Genomic DNA, 15,408 nt, shown 5'->3' with positions numbered 1-15,408 from the left:
GAATGGGCGAGAAGCCAGTGATCTGAAAACCCTTTTTTACCATCCCCCCAAGAAATAACCCCCATTTTTAGGCGATAAGCTCAAATGTGAAGGTTCTAGCCCATAATCCCTTCATACCCTTACCTAAACAAAAATCTATAATTCTCAGTTTTGAAATTTCCGATTGACCCCGAGCCTCAACAGCTTTTTAGGGGATAGAGTTTCAGATTTCCACTACCCTGTGTGTGAAGACGTGCTTCCTGACATCACCCCTAAATAGCCTAGCTCTAATTTTAAGGTTATGCTCCCTTGTTCTGGGCTCCCCCACCCAGAGGAAATAGTTTCTCTCTACTCTATCATTATAAACACTTCCATTAGATGTTTGCACCCAAATCTGTATGTTTTAGTGTTCATCCTTGAAGATGATTTTGATAACACTATTATTTTTCACTATCTCTGATTTTCTCTTCACAATTATTTTCTATTCTCTTTGTACACATTCATTGCATCTTCTGTCTTTCTCTCTACATGCTCACTCATCTGTCTTTCTGCACTTATTGCCTTCAGTTTTATTTCCATGCACTCTTGCTCCTTCCGTCTTTCTCTACATCCTCGCATCTTGGCTGCCTTGCCTTTCTAGATACTTGCTCCTCATCTGTCTTTTCTGAATATGCTTTCTCCTTTTTGTCACTGCATTTGCTCACTCTTTTTCTGTCTTCTATCTGCATGTGCTCCTCTTCGAGTGCCTCTCTATTCTCTCACCCGCCACCCCCTCCAGAGTACCCTACAGATCTATTCTTGGCTTTCTCCTATTCCTCATTGACATGCTGCCACTCGATGACATAATCCTCAACCATAGGGATCAGCTTCCATATTAATACTAATTTCACTTATCCATTAACTTTATTGACCCCTTGACTATTCCTGTGTTATCAGTGTGCTTGTTAAACACTCAGTCTTGGATGAGTCACAACTTTCTCCAGCTCAACTTCAGTAAAACCAAAGCCATTGTCTTCAATCCTTGCCACAAACTTTGCTCCCCTTGCCATTGGTTCCATTTTCTTTTCCTGGCCATTGCCTTGGGTTCAACTAGACTATTCGCAGCCATGCCATCCTGTTCAACCCTAAGCTTTGTTTCAGACCCCATGTTATGTCCACTGCAAAGGCTGTTTACTTCCACGTCTACAGCATTGCAATCTCCACGCCTACCTCTGCCATTTTGCACCTAAAACCCTTGTGCATGCCATTGCAACCACCAGTCGTAACCACTTTCTTGCTAGCCTCCCTTCTTCCATAAGCTCCCTTATCTGTCTCACTCCGTGTCAGCCAACGCATTCAATTTAAAATCCTCATCATCTGTTTCATTGTCTTGCCCCACCCTATCTCCACAATCTCCTCCAAGCTTACTTGTCTCCTCCACCCCAACCCCCTACCCGAACACACTTGATTTTGTCATTTCTTGCACGGCCCATCCCTTCATCCAGTAGACAGTAGAGCTTTCAACACTCCCCTCCCCCCGCCCATCATACTCTGTATATTCCTCCCCTAAACCTCTGCATCTTTTCTCCTCCTTTAAAGACCTCTCCAAACCTAGCACTTCAATCAAGCCTTCAGTCACCCTGGCTTGACATCCATTTTGGCTTATGCCTATTAGTGAAGTACTTTGGGTGTTCTTTATGTTAAAGATGTTATATGAATGCAAGTTGTATGCACTTGCTCTTTTTCTGTGATTCATACGCACACGCACACACCACTGTGATATGGATCCTGCCAGGTTTTTTGATGCACAAGAACCTCATTATTATGCTCAAGAGGCTACAAACCAAACTACTGAAAAAAGCCATGTAAGTAGAGTTTCAATTGCCATGACATGGAGTGCACAATCTTTCCCTTGGGGACATTCCTCTTGCCTAAGCTCAGTTATTAGTTATAATGGCAGTTTGTTGATGTCTTTTGCAGAAAACAGCAACTGGTTGCCCATTCGCCATTCAAAAAGGTGTAGAAATGAGAGGTCCTAAAGCGTTTCTAAAAAAATATATAAAATAACTTTTAGTTGCAGTGGTGGATAAACACAGAGAATAATTTCCTATAATAGTACCCTGTCATTGTATGATGGTGAATACATTTTAATTTTGCACTCTAACTAGAAAACATCCCATAGTGTTGCTCACAGGTAGTCTTTGGTCTGGAAAGAAAGAGCTTGCATTTAGCATCTTTCATGATCTCAGGACATCCCAAAGCACCTCATTACCAGTGAAGTATTTTTCAAATGCACTATTTGAACTGTGTACAGCAAAGTCCTGCAAACAGCAATGTGATAAATGACCAGATAATCTGTTGTTGGTCATGTTAGTTGAGGCCTAAATATTGCTCTGGACTCCAGGAGAACTCCTCTGCTCTGCTCTAAATAGTTCTTTGTGATCTTTTACGCCCACATGAGAAGGCTCTAACTAGGCCAATTTAGGTAATTGTAAATACTCATAAACTAATCAAAGGGCAGTTGTAGCCACTTTTATATTTCAGAATGTAATGTCTGGAGTGTGACAATTAGATGCTAGATGCTATATTAGATGCTAAATTTGTGTGTGTGTATGTATGTTATGTATTTGTGCAATAAGAAGTCTGGCATATTCATGCACAAATCAAGTAATAGTTTCCTGTCATGCATATGTCCATTGTTGCTTTCTGTTGCACTTTTCTGCTTACCTGTTCATTTCATTAATCCTTGTTTAAATTCTCCAATTTAAGTGGTTTTATTACTTCCTTAGCTCTGAGTTGATACTTCTCTGTACAGTTATGGAGATTACAGATGGAGCTAATGTGCTCAGACGACTGATTAGAACATTCACACCACAGCTTGTTACATTTACTGTTCTGTTGGCAGGTTTGTGGAGTGGAGATACCAGCGGGTCAGGAGTTCGAGCCTGTGCTGCTTAAAGTATTGTGTCCCACATTGAGTAGCAAATCAGACACTGAGGGGACGCAGTTCAGCGAGACATACAGGGTGTTCGCCCAAAACAGATTGCTGGCTTCTGTACGAGAAGCTCTAGCCCTGTCGACAGGCATTTCTCCAGAGGAGCTGATAGTTTATTATAAGAAGAACTTGGAGAATAAAGGATCTTCAAATTGGGTTGCATATGACGCCGAAGATGCGCACAAGAGCCTTGCAGAACTAAGGCTCAAAGATGGCGACTCTATGTTGGCATCAGACCAGAAGTACTGTGCCCTGAGGTGAGAGATCATTTTATTGTTGCTCATAATATGTCCTTACTATACAGTACAAATACACATGAGGCCCATACTTGAGAGAAGGTCACTCTATGACCAGTAACCTTTATTAGCCAGCACTGAAGTGAAGACGGTGGGTGGAGCTTCCCCTTTTATACCTGAAAGTCCAGGTTAGGAGTGTCTCCCACAAGTTCAGCACCTGGTGGTCAGTATTCTCACGGTGTACAACTTAAGTCAGTTTATACATGGGTTACAATGACAGTTGAATACATGACATAACCCCCCCCCCCCCAAAGTCTTATTGGGATCACAGGTTAAGTCTCTCTGGTGGTTTATGCTCCCTTGTAGAGCGCCTGAGTTGGGGCTCCGGTTGTTGGGCGCTGGCCTGAGTGTCTACTGTTTGCAGTGCCTCAGGCCTGTCCGGACTGCACACAGTGACTGGGCTCTCCTCCACTTGGCCCCAAGTTTCCACATGATTTGCTCCTGATTTTTAGGAGCAACTGGTGTAGAACGGAGTATCTTAGAAATCGGAATTCTCCACATTTAGTTTGCTCCAGTTCTAGTCAGTTAGAACAGTTTCACTTTGGAACAGAATTCTTTTTTCAAAAGGGGCCGTGTCCGGCCACTTACGCCTGATTTCAAAGTTTCGTGAGTGAAAACTTACTCCAAACTAACTTAGAATGGAGTAAGTGAAGATTTTTGGCCCTCGAAAAAAACCTTGTCTACACTTTAGAAAATCAGGCGTATGGAATGAGGTGGTGGGGGAGGGGGGGCGAAGGGAAGTAATTAAATTCTACAATCAATCCTTAGTTATACTTATACAAATATTATACAAATAAATCCAACCTGAATAAAAATTTATAAGCAAAGAAAAGATTAAATAAACCATGTTCCTACCTGTGTGAAAGTGCTTCAGGCAGGCCTTTCATGTTGGAGACAGGCAGCGGTGTGGCGTCAGTGTCTCGATGGCAGCGGCAGCAAGCTTCGAGCTGAGCTGCAGTGCTTGAGGCAGGCGTTAATTCTCTTCGTGGCTGGCTGCGAAGAAGCAGCACTGGACGGACCCGAGGCCATTCGGCCATGAGATATCAGCGGCGTCAGTGGCTGGCCTGCAGCCGAAGAATCAGCGGACCGATGTGAGGCCATTTGGCCATGAGATAGCAGCGGCGTCAGTGGCTGGCCGGCAGCCGAAGAATCAGAAGCGGGCGGACGTGAGGCCATTCGGCCATAGGATATCAGCGGCGTCAGTGGCTGGCTGGCAGCCGAAGATACAGCAGCAGCCTTCGAGCTGTGAGGGGGACTGAGGCCATTTGGACAAGGAGAGGCAGCCACATCGACAGTTTTATAGTTAAATTTGCAGAATGGGTGCTGCATTGTCAACACCACGTATTATTGCAAAGTTGAATTGGCACTCTTATTTCTCCAAACACACCATCCTTAATTTGCATGCACCAATGCAGCACCGGTTCTGCAAGTTTAGCAGTGAAAAGCTGAACTCACTGATTTCAGCAGGTGATTTATTCAGCAGTGCTGCTAAAAGCACTCCCTCACACACAGAAATATCAAAAAAATTAAATTACAAGCCTTTGCAGGGGTCCAAGAAACAAATCTTCACTTTTTCTGCAGTATTTTAAAAAATGGCCGAATGTCAATGTTTGTGTGAGACTGCACGCACGCTCCAACGTGCACACGCAGGGTTGCCGGCACCACGAAGGCTAATTTAAATTGTACCCGCCCCCTGCTACTTAGAAAATCGGCGCGAGTGTTAGGCTCCGCCCCCGCTGCGAAGAGCGCGCCGCGCCAAGCAGACATCGAGCTCCAAGGAGCTCGAGAATTTCGGACTTTTTTTTAGGCGCAGTTTTCGGTGCGAAAAACAGGCGCCCAGCTCGGAGGTGCGCCGTTTTCACCGCGGCACGAAACTTGGGGCCCCGGACTGCACACAGTGACTGGGCTCTCCTCCACTTGTTTCCGGTGTTCGGTCACCTGTGGTGGAGTGAACTCTACATCATGTTCTTCCTCTGCTTCTTCTATGGGGTTGCTGAACCTCCTTTTTGTTTGATCCACGTGTTTGCGGCAGATTTGTCCATTGGTAAGTTTAACTACCAGAATCCTATTTCCCTCTTTAGCAATCACAGTGCCTGCGACCATTTGGGCCCTGCAGCATAGTTGAGGACAAAGACAGGGTCATTGACATCAATACATTGCGCCCTCGCATTCCCGACATTGTGACTGGCGCCTGCTCTCAACAATTTCTTTCATGGTGGGGTGTATAAGGGATAACCAGATTTTGAGCGTCCTTTTCATTAGCAGCTCTGCGGGTGGAACCCCTGTGAGCGAGTGTGGTCGGGATCTATTGGCCAACAGGAGGCATGATAAGTGGCTTTGTAGGGAACCCCCCTTGTATTCTGAGCATCCCCTGTTTGATTATCGGCACTGCTCGTTCTGCCTGGCCATTTGAGGCAGGCTTGAACAGTGCCATTCTGACATGGTTGATACCATTTCCTACCATGAAATCCTGGAATTCAATGCTTGTAAAGCACGGGCCATTGTCGCTGACCAAGACGTCTGGTAGACCATGGGCGGCGAACATTGCCCGTAGACTTTCTACCGTGGCAGAGGATGTGCTTGAATTGAGAATGTCACACTCGATCCATTTGGAGTAGGCGTCTACTACAACCAAAAACATTTTTCCCATGAAAGGACCTGCATAGTCCACATGGATGTGTGACCAGTGACCATGGCTTGACGGGCCAGGACCAGGGGCTAAGGGGGGCTTCTCTGGGCGCGTCGCCCAGCTGGGCACACGTGTTGCACCTGCGAACACAAAGTTCCAGGTCTGCATCTATCCCTGGCCACCAAACGTGTGACCTGGCAATTGCCTTCATCATGACAATGCCCGGGTGCTCATGGTGGAGTTCTCGGATGAACACCTCTCTGCCCATCTTGGGGCATGACTACTCGGTTTCCCCATGGTAGGCAATCAGCCTGAATCGAGCGTTCATCCTTGCGCCTGTGAAAGGGTTTAAATTCCTCAGGGCATGCCCCGTACGATTCCCCATTCAGGACACATTTCTTGACTAAAGACAGTAGCGGGTTTCTATTTGTCCAGACTTTGATCTGACGGGCTGTCACGTGTGAGCCTTCGCTTTCGAAAGCTTCAACAGCCATGACCATCTCAGCAGCATGTTCGGTTGCCCTCTCGGTGGTGGCTTGTGGGAGCCTGCTGAGTGCATCAGCGCAGTTTTCAGTGCCCGGTCTGTGCTGAATTGTATAGTCATAGGCGGCTAACGTGTGTGTCCACCTCTGTATGCGGGTTGACTCATTTGCATTTATGGCCTTGTTGTCTGCCAAAAGGGATGTTAGGGGTTTGTGATCTGTTTCCAGCTCAAATTTCCTGCCAAACAGGTACTGGTGCACTTTTTACTGCATATACACATGCAAGCGCTTCCTTTTCTACCATCCCGTAGCCCCTTTCTGCCTGGGACAGACTTCTGGAGCTATAAGCTACCGGCTGTAACTGACCCTTGGCATTAACATGCTGCAACATACACCCGACCCCATAGGATGACGTATCGCACGTTAAAACAAGTTTCTTACATGGGTCATATAGCGTTAACAGATTGTTGGAACATAACAAATTGTGTGCTCTATCAAAAGCCCTTTCCTGGCTGTCTCCCCAGACCCATTCGCGACCTTTGAGTAGGAGCACATGTAGTGGCTCTAACAGCGTGCTCAACTTGGGAAGAAAGTTACCAAAATAGTTCAGGAACCCCAGGAACGAACGAACGCAGCTCCGTCGTGTTACGGGGTCTGGGTGCTCGCTGGATCACTTCCGTTTTGGACCAGTAGGTCTGATCGCGTCTGCTGCTACCCTCATCACCAGGAATTCTACCTCTGGAGCTAGGAAAACGCACTTCGCCTTTTTCAGTCGCAGACCTACCCGGTCCAGTCTGCGTAGCACCTCCTCCAGGTTGTGGAGGTGTTCTTCAGTATCGCAACCCGATACTGGTGATGAGGATGTCGTCTTGAAAAACCACTGTCCTTGAAATTGACTTGAGGAGGCTTTCCATGTTTCATTGAAAGATCGCGGCGGCTGAGCGAATCCCGAACAGACATCTGTTGTACTCAAACAACCCCTTATGTGTCGTGATGGTGGTCAGCTTCTTCGACTCACTCGCCAGCTCCTGGGTCATGTAAGCTGAGGTCAGGTCCAATTTTGAAAAAAGTTTGCCACCGGATAGCATCGCAAAGAGGTCCTCCGCTCTCGGTAATGGGTACTGGTCTTGGAGTGACACCCGATTGATGGTGGCCTTGTAATCACCACATATCCTGACCGACCCATTCGTCTTGAGCACCGGCACAATCGGGCTCGCCCAGTCACTGAATTCGATTGGCGAGATGATGCCTTCCCTCAGTAGGCGGTCCAATTCGCCTTCTATCTTTTCCCGCATCACGTACGGCACCGCTCTGGCCTTGTGGTGTACTGGCCTGGTGTCCGGGTTTATGTGAATCACTACCTTGGCCCCCATGAAAGTGCCAATGCCGGGTTAAAATAATGAGTCAAATTTGTCCAGGACCTGTGAGCATGATATTCGCTCCACAGAAGACATTGTATTGACATCGCCCCATTTCCAGTTCATGACAGCAAGCCAACTCCTCCCCAGCAGTGCAGGACCGTCCCCCGGGACAATCCAGAGTGGCAACCTGTTATTCGAATCTTTGTGGGTCACGACTACCGTGGCGCTGCGTAGCACCGGAATGATCTCCTTTGTGTATGTCCGTAGCTGTGCGTCAATCGGCACTAATTTTGGCCTCCTGGCCTTGGACGCCCACAACTTGTCAAACTGTTTGGTACTCATCAGGGACTGGCTGGCCCTCGTGTCTAGCTCCATTGATACTGGGATGCCATTGAGGAGCACTTTCATCATTATCGGTGGCGTCCTGGTGTATGAACTGTATATGTGCTCCACATGAACTCGCTGAACTTCAGTTTCCAGCGATTTCCCCCAGTGTCCATTTGGCCTCGTACGGCTTACATCGGGCCTGTCTCCTCATACATCAACCTGGCTGCAGGCTTCCTGCATATATGTGCCAAGTGACCGCTGACGTTGTAGTTTCTGTAGGTATATTGCTGATACCTGCAAGCTCTGGCTGTGTGTTTGCCTCCACACTTCCAACATAAACTGTTGTTGGAAACAAAAGGTCCATTACCAGTCAATCGTCTCTGACTGACTCTGTAACTGTCCTTAAGCGCACCATTGACAAGTGTTGATGGCCCCATTACTGGCTGCATTGTTCCTTGCGATGAATCGCCGTTCAGCTAGCCATTGTCTCTGTTGAATTCCCCCTTTGGGTTCGACTACATGCTCGGGCATGTCCGATTGTCCCTGTCTGCCTGGAGAACTGTGTGCTACGTTAACAATGTTGACTCCCTGTCCATTTGCTGCATTTAAACCAAGATTTTTGTCAAACATCATTCTGGTCTCTTCCTCCCCTGAGATAAATGTCTGGGCCATCAAAGCCGCCGTTTCCAGGGTCAAGTCTTTGCTCTCAATCAGTTTCCTGAAACCCCCAGCGTGCCCGATGCCCTCAATAAAAAAAAAAAGTCTCGCAGCATCTCCGCTCTGCATGCATCTGGGAACTTACACAGGCTCGCCAGTCGCCGGAGGTCTGCCACGAAGTCTGGAACACTTTGCCCTTCTCGTGTGCGTGTAAAACCGGTGTCTCGCCGTGTGCATGCTGCTTGCCGGTTTAAGGTGTTCCCCGATCAACTTACTGAGCTCTTCAAAAGTTTTGTCCGCCGGCTTCTCTGGTGCTAGAAGGTCCTTCATCAGGGAGTACGTCCTGGATCCACAAACCGTCAGAAGATGAGCCCTGCGTTTGTCGGCCGAATCCTGTCCCAGCCATTCCTTAGTGACGAAACTTTGCTGTAGTCTCTCAATAAAATCATCCCAATCATCGCCAACACAGTACCTCTCGTCTGTGCTGCTCGTGGCCATGCTCGCGTGGTTTAAATCCTAGTTTCTCGTCGCCAATAATATGTCCTTACTATATAGTACAGATGCACACGAGGCCCATACTTGAGAGAAGGTCACCCTGTGACCAGTAACCTTTGTTAGCCAGCACTGAAGTGAAGAAGGTGGGTGGAGCTTCCCCTTTTATACCTGAAAGTCCAGGTTAGGAGTGTCTCCCACAAGTTCACCACCTAGTGGTCAGTGTTCTCACAGTGTACAACTTAAGTCAGTTTATACATGGGTTACAATGACAGTTGAATACATGTCAGCTCAAAAGAGGAAGAGTTACTAAATTCTGCTTTAGAACTTCAATCTATTAGAAAGAATGATCAGATCTAGTTTTTCCCCTGTATGTATTTTTGATGAAATCTCTATCTGAAATTGTTAAATGAAATAAGTGATCAGTTCCTAGTGGATGTGAGTCAATTGTACAAAGCTACCCAACATGTCTCCGTTGATGCCACATTCCTGTTTGCCAGAAGGTTGAAGATTTAATCCTCACAACAGCATTTTGGATGAGACACAAACAAGGTTCCATCTGCCTGTTCATATGGATGTTAAAGCTGTAATGGGAAGATGGTACGATTGGTATTTGGGATAAAATGGGCTGAAGGGAGAAATTTTCAGGGCTATGGGGAAAGGGCGGGGGAGTTGGGACCAATTTGGATAGCTATTTCAAAGAGCCGGCACAAGCACGATGGGTCGAATGATGAGCACAAAAAAATTGTAAAGGGCTGTATCAATATATAATGAATGATTGCAGCCTCTGCTACATAACAGACTACACTGTACTTTACTGGATACAGATGGGAACAGAACATGAATGGATTTAAATATTCAGTGTGCTTCAGAAGTGTGCAGAAGATATGCTGCTTTAGATATTTTGGAAGTTGGATGAATCAGTGTTTTCATCAAGTTATAAACAGTATGCAAAAAAAACTAATCAAATGCAACTGATTTTCTTTTGTGTGTGTGTATATATAAAATAAATTCTAATGTGCTTAATGGCCCCTATTTTCTATTGCCTTCTCATAGTGTTCTCTCTTCCAATGGTATGCCTGTAACTGTAGCCCTTCATCCTGACCGCAGCTGGCTGCAGGTCCAGAATTACTGTGGTGAGAGATTGGCGCAAATTGCAGGGGCGATGGTGACCATTCCAGTCACTATGGAGATGGTAAGTAGGTTTCTGTGAGCCTGTTGATGCTGCTTTAATTTAGCGCTATAGGTGAGGATGAAGACTATATTTCCTCATATAAGTGTACAGGGTGCTGCACACCAGTATTAACCATCACAGCAATTAGGAGCTAGGAAAAGAAATGGTGCCTGACAAAGTACCTCTGCTGTTGGCTCCACAGAGGGTTGAGTCATTTATGTTTGGAAGTGCTGTCATCGATGCCATGAGAACTGAGACTTTTTTTAAATTATTAATTCTCGGGTTATGGGCATCGCAACCAAGACCAGAATTTTTTTCCCATCCCTAGTCACCCTTGCGAAGGTGGTGTTGACCCGCCTTCTTGAACCCCTGCAGTCCATGTGTTGAAGGTACTCCCACAGTGCAGTTAGGTAGGGAGTTCCTGGATTTTGACCCAGTGACTATGAAGGAAAGGAGATATATGTCCAAGTCGGGATGGTGTGTGCCTTGGTGGGAAATTTGGAGGTGATGGTGTTCCCATGTCTATTGCCCTTGTCTTTCTAGGTGGTGGAGGATTTGGGATTGACGAGACGATACGATAAGGTTTTTTTAAAAAGCCTTACGTATTCAAATTATTTCTCCAGGATTGTCTCTAAGGCCAGTATGAAGTAATTTCCCCTGATCTTTACAATGGGACTGTTGCTGGATTTCTCTCCATAATTTATATCACCAACCCTCTAGCGGGGAGGGAGATCCTGGTCTCCATACTAGGGTGAAAAATTGATGTTTTAAAACATTTTAGTTAAAATACTGTTGGCATAGCCTGGGCCTTGAACTCCTGCCACATTAAAAAACTATTTTTTCTATTTTAATCCTCTCCTTTCAAGGTTTGGTGTTGCACTTTATTGTTTGTAAAAAAAATATATATATAATTATGGGGGATTTCAACTACTCAAAAATTAGTTGGTCAGAAGAGGTAGGTAAAAGAGAATAAGGGGATGGAGTTCCTACAATATGTACGGGACTGCTTTCTAACCCAGTATTAAGAAGCCCAACAAAGGAGGGGAGTCACTACTGGATCTAGTAACCAGAGCAGATAAGAGAAATAAAAGTAGGAGAACATCTAAGCAGTAGTGACCATAATATATGGTTTAGGATAATAATTGAGAAGGACATAAAGATGACAAAGACCAGGTAATTGATTGGAAAAATGATGATTTTGAGGAGCTGAGAATAAGAACATAAGAACATAAGAAATAGGAACAGAAGTAGGCCATACGGCCCCTCGACCTGCTCCGCCATTCAATAAGATCATGGCTGATCTGATCATGGACTCCGCTCCACTTCCCCGCCTGCTCCCCATTACCACTTATCCCCTTATCGTTTAAGAAACTGTCTATTTCTGTCTTAAATTTATTCAATGACCCAGCTTCCACAGCTCTCTGAGGCAGCGAATTCCACAGATTTACAACCCTCTGAGAAACAATTTCTCTTCATCTCAGTTTTAAATGTGCGGCCTCTTATTCTAAGATCATGCCCTTTAGTTCTAGTTTCTCCATCAGTGGAAACATCCTCTCTGCATCCACCTTGTCAAGCCCCCTCATAACCTTATACGTTTCAATAGAATTTGGAAAAATAAAATGGATAACAATATTAGCAAACTATGATGTAGAACAACAACAATAACTTGTATTTATATAGTGCCTTTAACGTAGTGAAATGTCCCAAGGTGCTGCACAGGAGTATTATGAGATTTTTTAAAAAAATTTGACACTGAGCCGCATGAGTAGAAATTAGCAGAGGTGACCAAAAGCTTGGTCAAAAAGGTAGGTTTCAAGGTGTGTCTTGAAGGAGGATGGAGAGGCAGAGAGGTTTAGACAGAGAGTTCCAGAGCTTGGCACCTCGGCAACAGAAGGCACGGCCACCAATGGTTGAGCGATTATAATCAGGGATGCTCAAGAGGGCAGAATTAGAGGAGCGCAGACATCTCGGGGGGGGGGGGGGGGCTGGAGGAGATTACAGAGATAGGGAGGGATTTGAAAATATAGATGAGAATTTTGAAATCGAGCCGTTGCTAAACTGGAAGTCATTGTAGGTCAGCGAGCACAGGGGTGAAGGGTGAGCGGGACTTGGTGCGAGTTAGGATACGGGCAGCCAAGTTTTGGATCGCCTCTAGTTTATTAGGGTAGAACGTGGGAGGCCAGCCAGGAGTGTGTTGGCATAGTCAAGTCTAGAGGTAACAAAGGCATGGTTGAAGGCTTCACCAGCGGATGAGCTGAGGCAAGGATGGCGATGGGCGATGTTAGAGGTAGAAATAGGCAATCTTAGTTATGCTGCGGATATGTAGTCGAAACTAATTTCGGGGTCAAATATGAAACCAAGGTTGTAAACAGTTTGGTCAGCCTCAGACAGAAGTTCGGGAGAGGGATGGAGTCAGTGCCTTGAGAACGGAGTTTGTTGCGGGGACTGAAAACAGTGGCTTCGGTCTTCCCAATATTCAATTGCAGAAAATTTCTGCTGATCCAAAACTGGATATTAGACAAGCAGTCTGACAATTTAAAGACCGTGGAGGGGTCGAGTGAAGTGGTAGTGATGTAGAGCTGTGTGTCATCAGCGAACATGTGGAAACCGATGCTGTTTTCGGATGATGTCGCCAAGGGACAACCTGTAGATGTGAAATAGGAGGGGGCCAAGAATAGATCCTTGGGGACACCAGAGGTAACGATGCGAGGGCGGGAAGCGAAGCCGTTGCAGGTATTCTCTGGCTATGATTAGATAGATAAGAATGGAACCAGGCGAGTGCAGTAGCACCCAGCTGGACGACGGTGAAGAGGCGTTGGAGGAGGATGAAGTGGTCAGCCGTGTCAAAGGCTGCAGACCGGTCGAGAAGGACGAGGAGGGAGAGTTTGCCTTTGTCACAGTCACACAGGATTAATTTGTGATTTTGATGAGAGCCGATTCGGTACTGTGGCAAGTGCGGAAACTGGATTGGAGGGATTTAAACATGCAATTATGGGAAAGATGGGCACAGATTTGGGAGGCGACAACACGTTCAAGGACTTGGGAGAGGAAGGGGAGATTGGAGATGGGGCGGTAGTTTGCAAGGACGGAGGGGTCGAGGGTTTTTTTGAGGGGAGGGGTGATGACGGCAGATTTGAGGGAGAAGGGGACTGTACCCGAGCAGAGAGAACCATTAACAATGTCCGCTAACATGGGAGCCAGAAAAGGAAGTTGGATGGTCAGAAGTTCGGTGGGAATAGAGTCAAGGGAGCAGGAAGTGGGTCTCATGGAAAAAATGAGCTCGGAAAGGTCATGAGGGGAGATCAGAGAGAAACTGGAGAAAAATGTGAGGCTAGGGCAGGGAGTATACTTGGAGAAAGTTTGGCCCGGTGGGCTAGGGGAAGGAAGGGAAGAGGCAGAGGTGGCCAAACGGATGGTCTCAATCTTAGAGACAAAGAAGTCCTTGAGCTCCTCACACTTATTGTCAGAGGTGAGGGTGGAGATTGGGGAGTGGAGTTTAAAAAGACGGTTATCAGTGGAGAATAAATAGAAGCCTGGATTTATCTTTACATTCCAGTAATGGGAAACAATTAAAACGTGTTTAACAGAGTCCAGGAAAAATATATTCCGCTTAAAAAAAAAAGAACAAACAATGCTAATGAGACACCATGGATGAATAAAGACTAGGGAAAATTTTGAGTAAGGAAAGAGGCATACACTGAGTACATTGGCAGTAGGGAGAGAGCATGACAGAGGAGAATACAAAGAGATTAGGAGAGCAGTCAAAAAAATTAGGAAGGCAAAGAGAGACTATGAAATTAAATTATCAAGGGACAAAAAACAAAATAGTAAAATATTCAACAGGCATATAAATTAAAAAAAGAAAGTCGGGATGGGAAATGATCAAAATGAGACGGACAGGATGAAATCACAGGCAGCAATTGTGAAATAGCAAAAATAATAAATAATTTTTTGCTTCAGTATGCACCAGGGAGACAGGTTAGGTGGCCATGGCATTGAAAGATGATATAACCACATTCAAAATGAAAAGAGGAGAAATATTACATTAACGAATCAAACTTACAGAAGTTAAAACCCCAGTCCGGGCAGATTGCATCCACATTTCAAAACAATCTAAGAAAGAGATAGCAGAGGCACTATTACACTATTTAATAATTTGTTAGAAAAGGGGCAAGTGCCAGAGGTCGGCAGATAGCTAACATTATACCTATATTTAAGAAGGGAGGTAGAACATATCCAGGGAACGAGAGACTAGTCAGCTTAACATCGGTGGTAGGTATCCCGACTAAAGGAGAAAATAGAAAAACATTTATAAGCCAAAAATATATTGAATAGTCAGCATGGATTTTAAAAGGGAATATCTTGTTTGACCAAACTCCTTGATTTCTTTGAAGAGGTACCAGAGAGAGACGAGGGTAATGCAGTATATGTAATATATCTAGATTTTCGAAAGGCTTTCGATGAGGTGCCACATAATAGACTAATGAATAAGGCCAGAGCATGCGGAGTCAGGGCACAAGTAGTAGAATGGATAGCCTTGGCAAGTTGCTGTGATGCATCTTGTAGATGGTACACACTGCACACACAGTGCACCAGTAGTGAGGAAGTGAATGCTGTGATTGGTGAATGGTGTCATCATCATCATCATAAGCAGTCCCTCATATTGAGGATGACTTGCTTCCACGTCAAAAAGGGATGAGTTCACAGGTGTTTCAATGAAGAACCTAAAATTCCAGGTCCCGAACTACATCTTGAAGGGTGGAAGATGCCTGTGCGTGGATTTTTTGAGAGAGTGGCAGTTGACAGAGCTAGGTCTTGGTCCAGTATTAACCAACACGACTGGAGACCAGCTCTGCTGCACAGACCTAGCACGTGCACACATCGCTGTGTGGGCTGGCCCGACTGCGCCTGGGCACATGCCTCTTCTAGGCCCCGAACTCACGCCCCTCCTGGGTCCCGATCACGTTCCTCTACAAACTCTTGCCACTCCTCCACCCCGACCTCGCCGCTCCAGCTGTACCTGCTCGCACTCCAATC

General features: G+C 45.8%; 1 protein-coding gene across 3 annotated transcripts in view; it reads left to right on the top strand.

Annotated features, from left to right (window-relative positions):
* Positions 1 to 15,408, top strand: part of usp40 (ubiquitin specific peptidase 40) — a 227,813-nt gene that overhangs the window by 124,225 nt on the left and 88,180 nt on the right. For all 3 annotated transcript variants that reach the window (XM_070876177.1, XM_070876175.1, XM_070876176.1), the window contains exons 16-17: positions 2,864 to 3,210; positions 10,254 to 10,392. In XM_070876177.1, the coding sequence (XP_070732278.1) occupies positions 2,864 to 3,210; positions 10,254 to 10,392 (486 nt within the window). The remainder of the gene's footprint in view (positions 1 to 2,863; positions 3,211 to 10,253; positions 10,393 to 15,408) is intronic.

This window comes from Pristiophorus japonicus, chromosome 3 (genome assembly GCF_044704955.1).
Source record: "Pristiophorus japonicus isolate sPriJap1 chromosome 3, sPriJap1.hap1, whole genome shotgun sequence".
Classification (NCBI taxonomy): domain Eukaryota; kingdom Metazoa; phylum Chordata; class Chondrichthyes; family Pristiophoridae; genus Pristiophorus; species Pristiophorus japonicus.
Note: the sequence above shows the minus strand (reverse complement) of the source record. Positions and strands in the feature narration are given on the sequence as shown.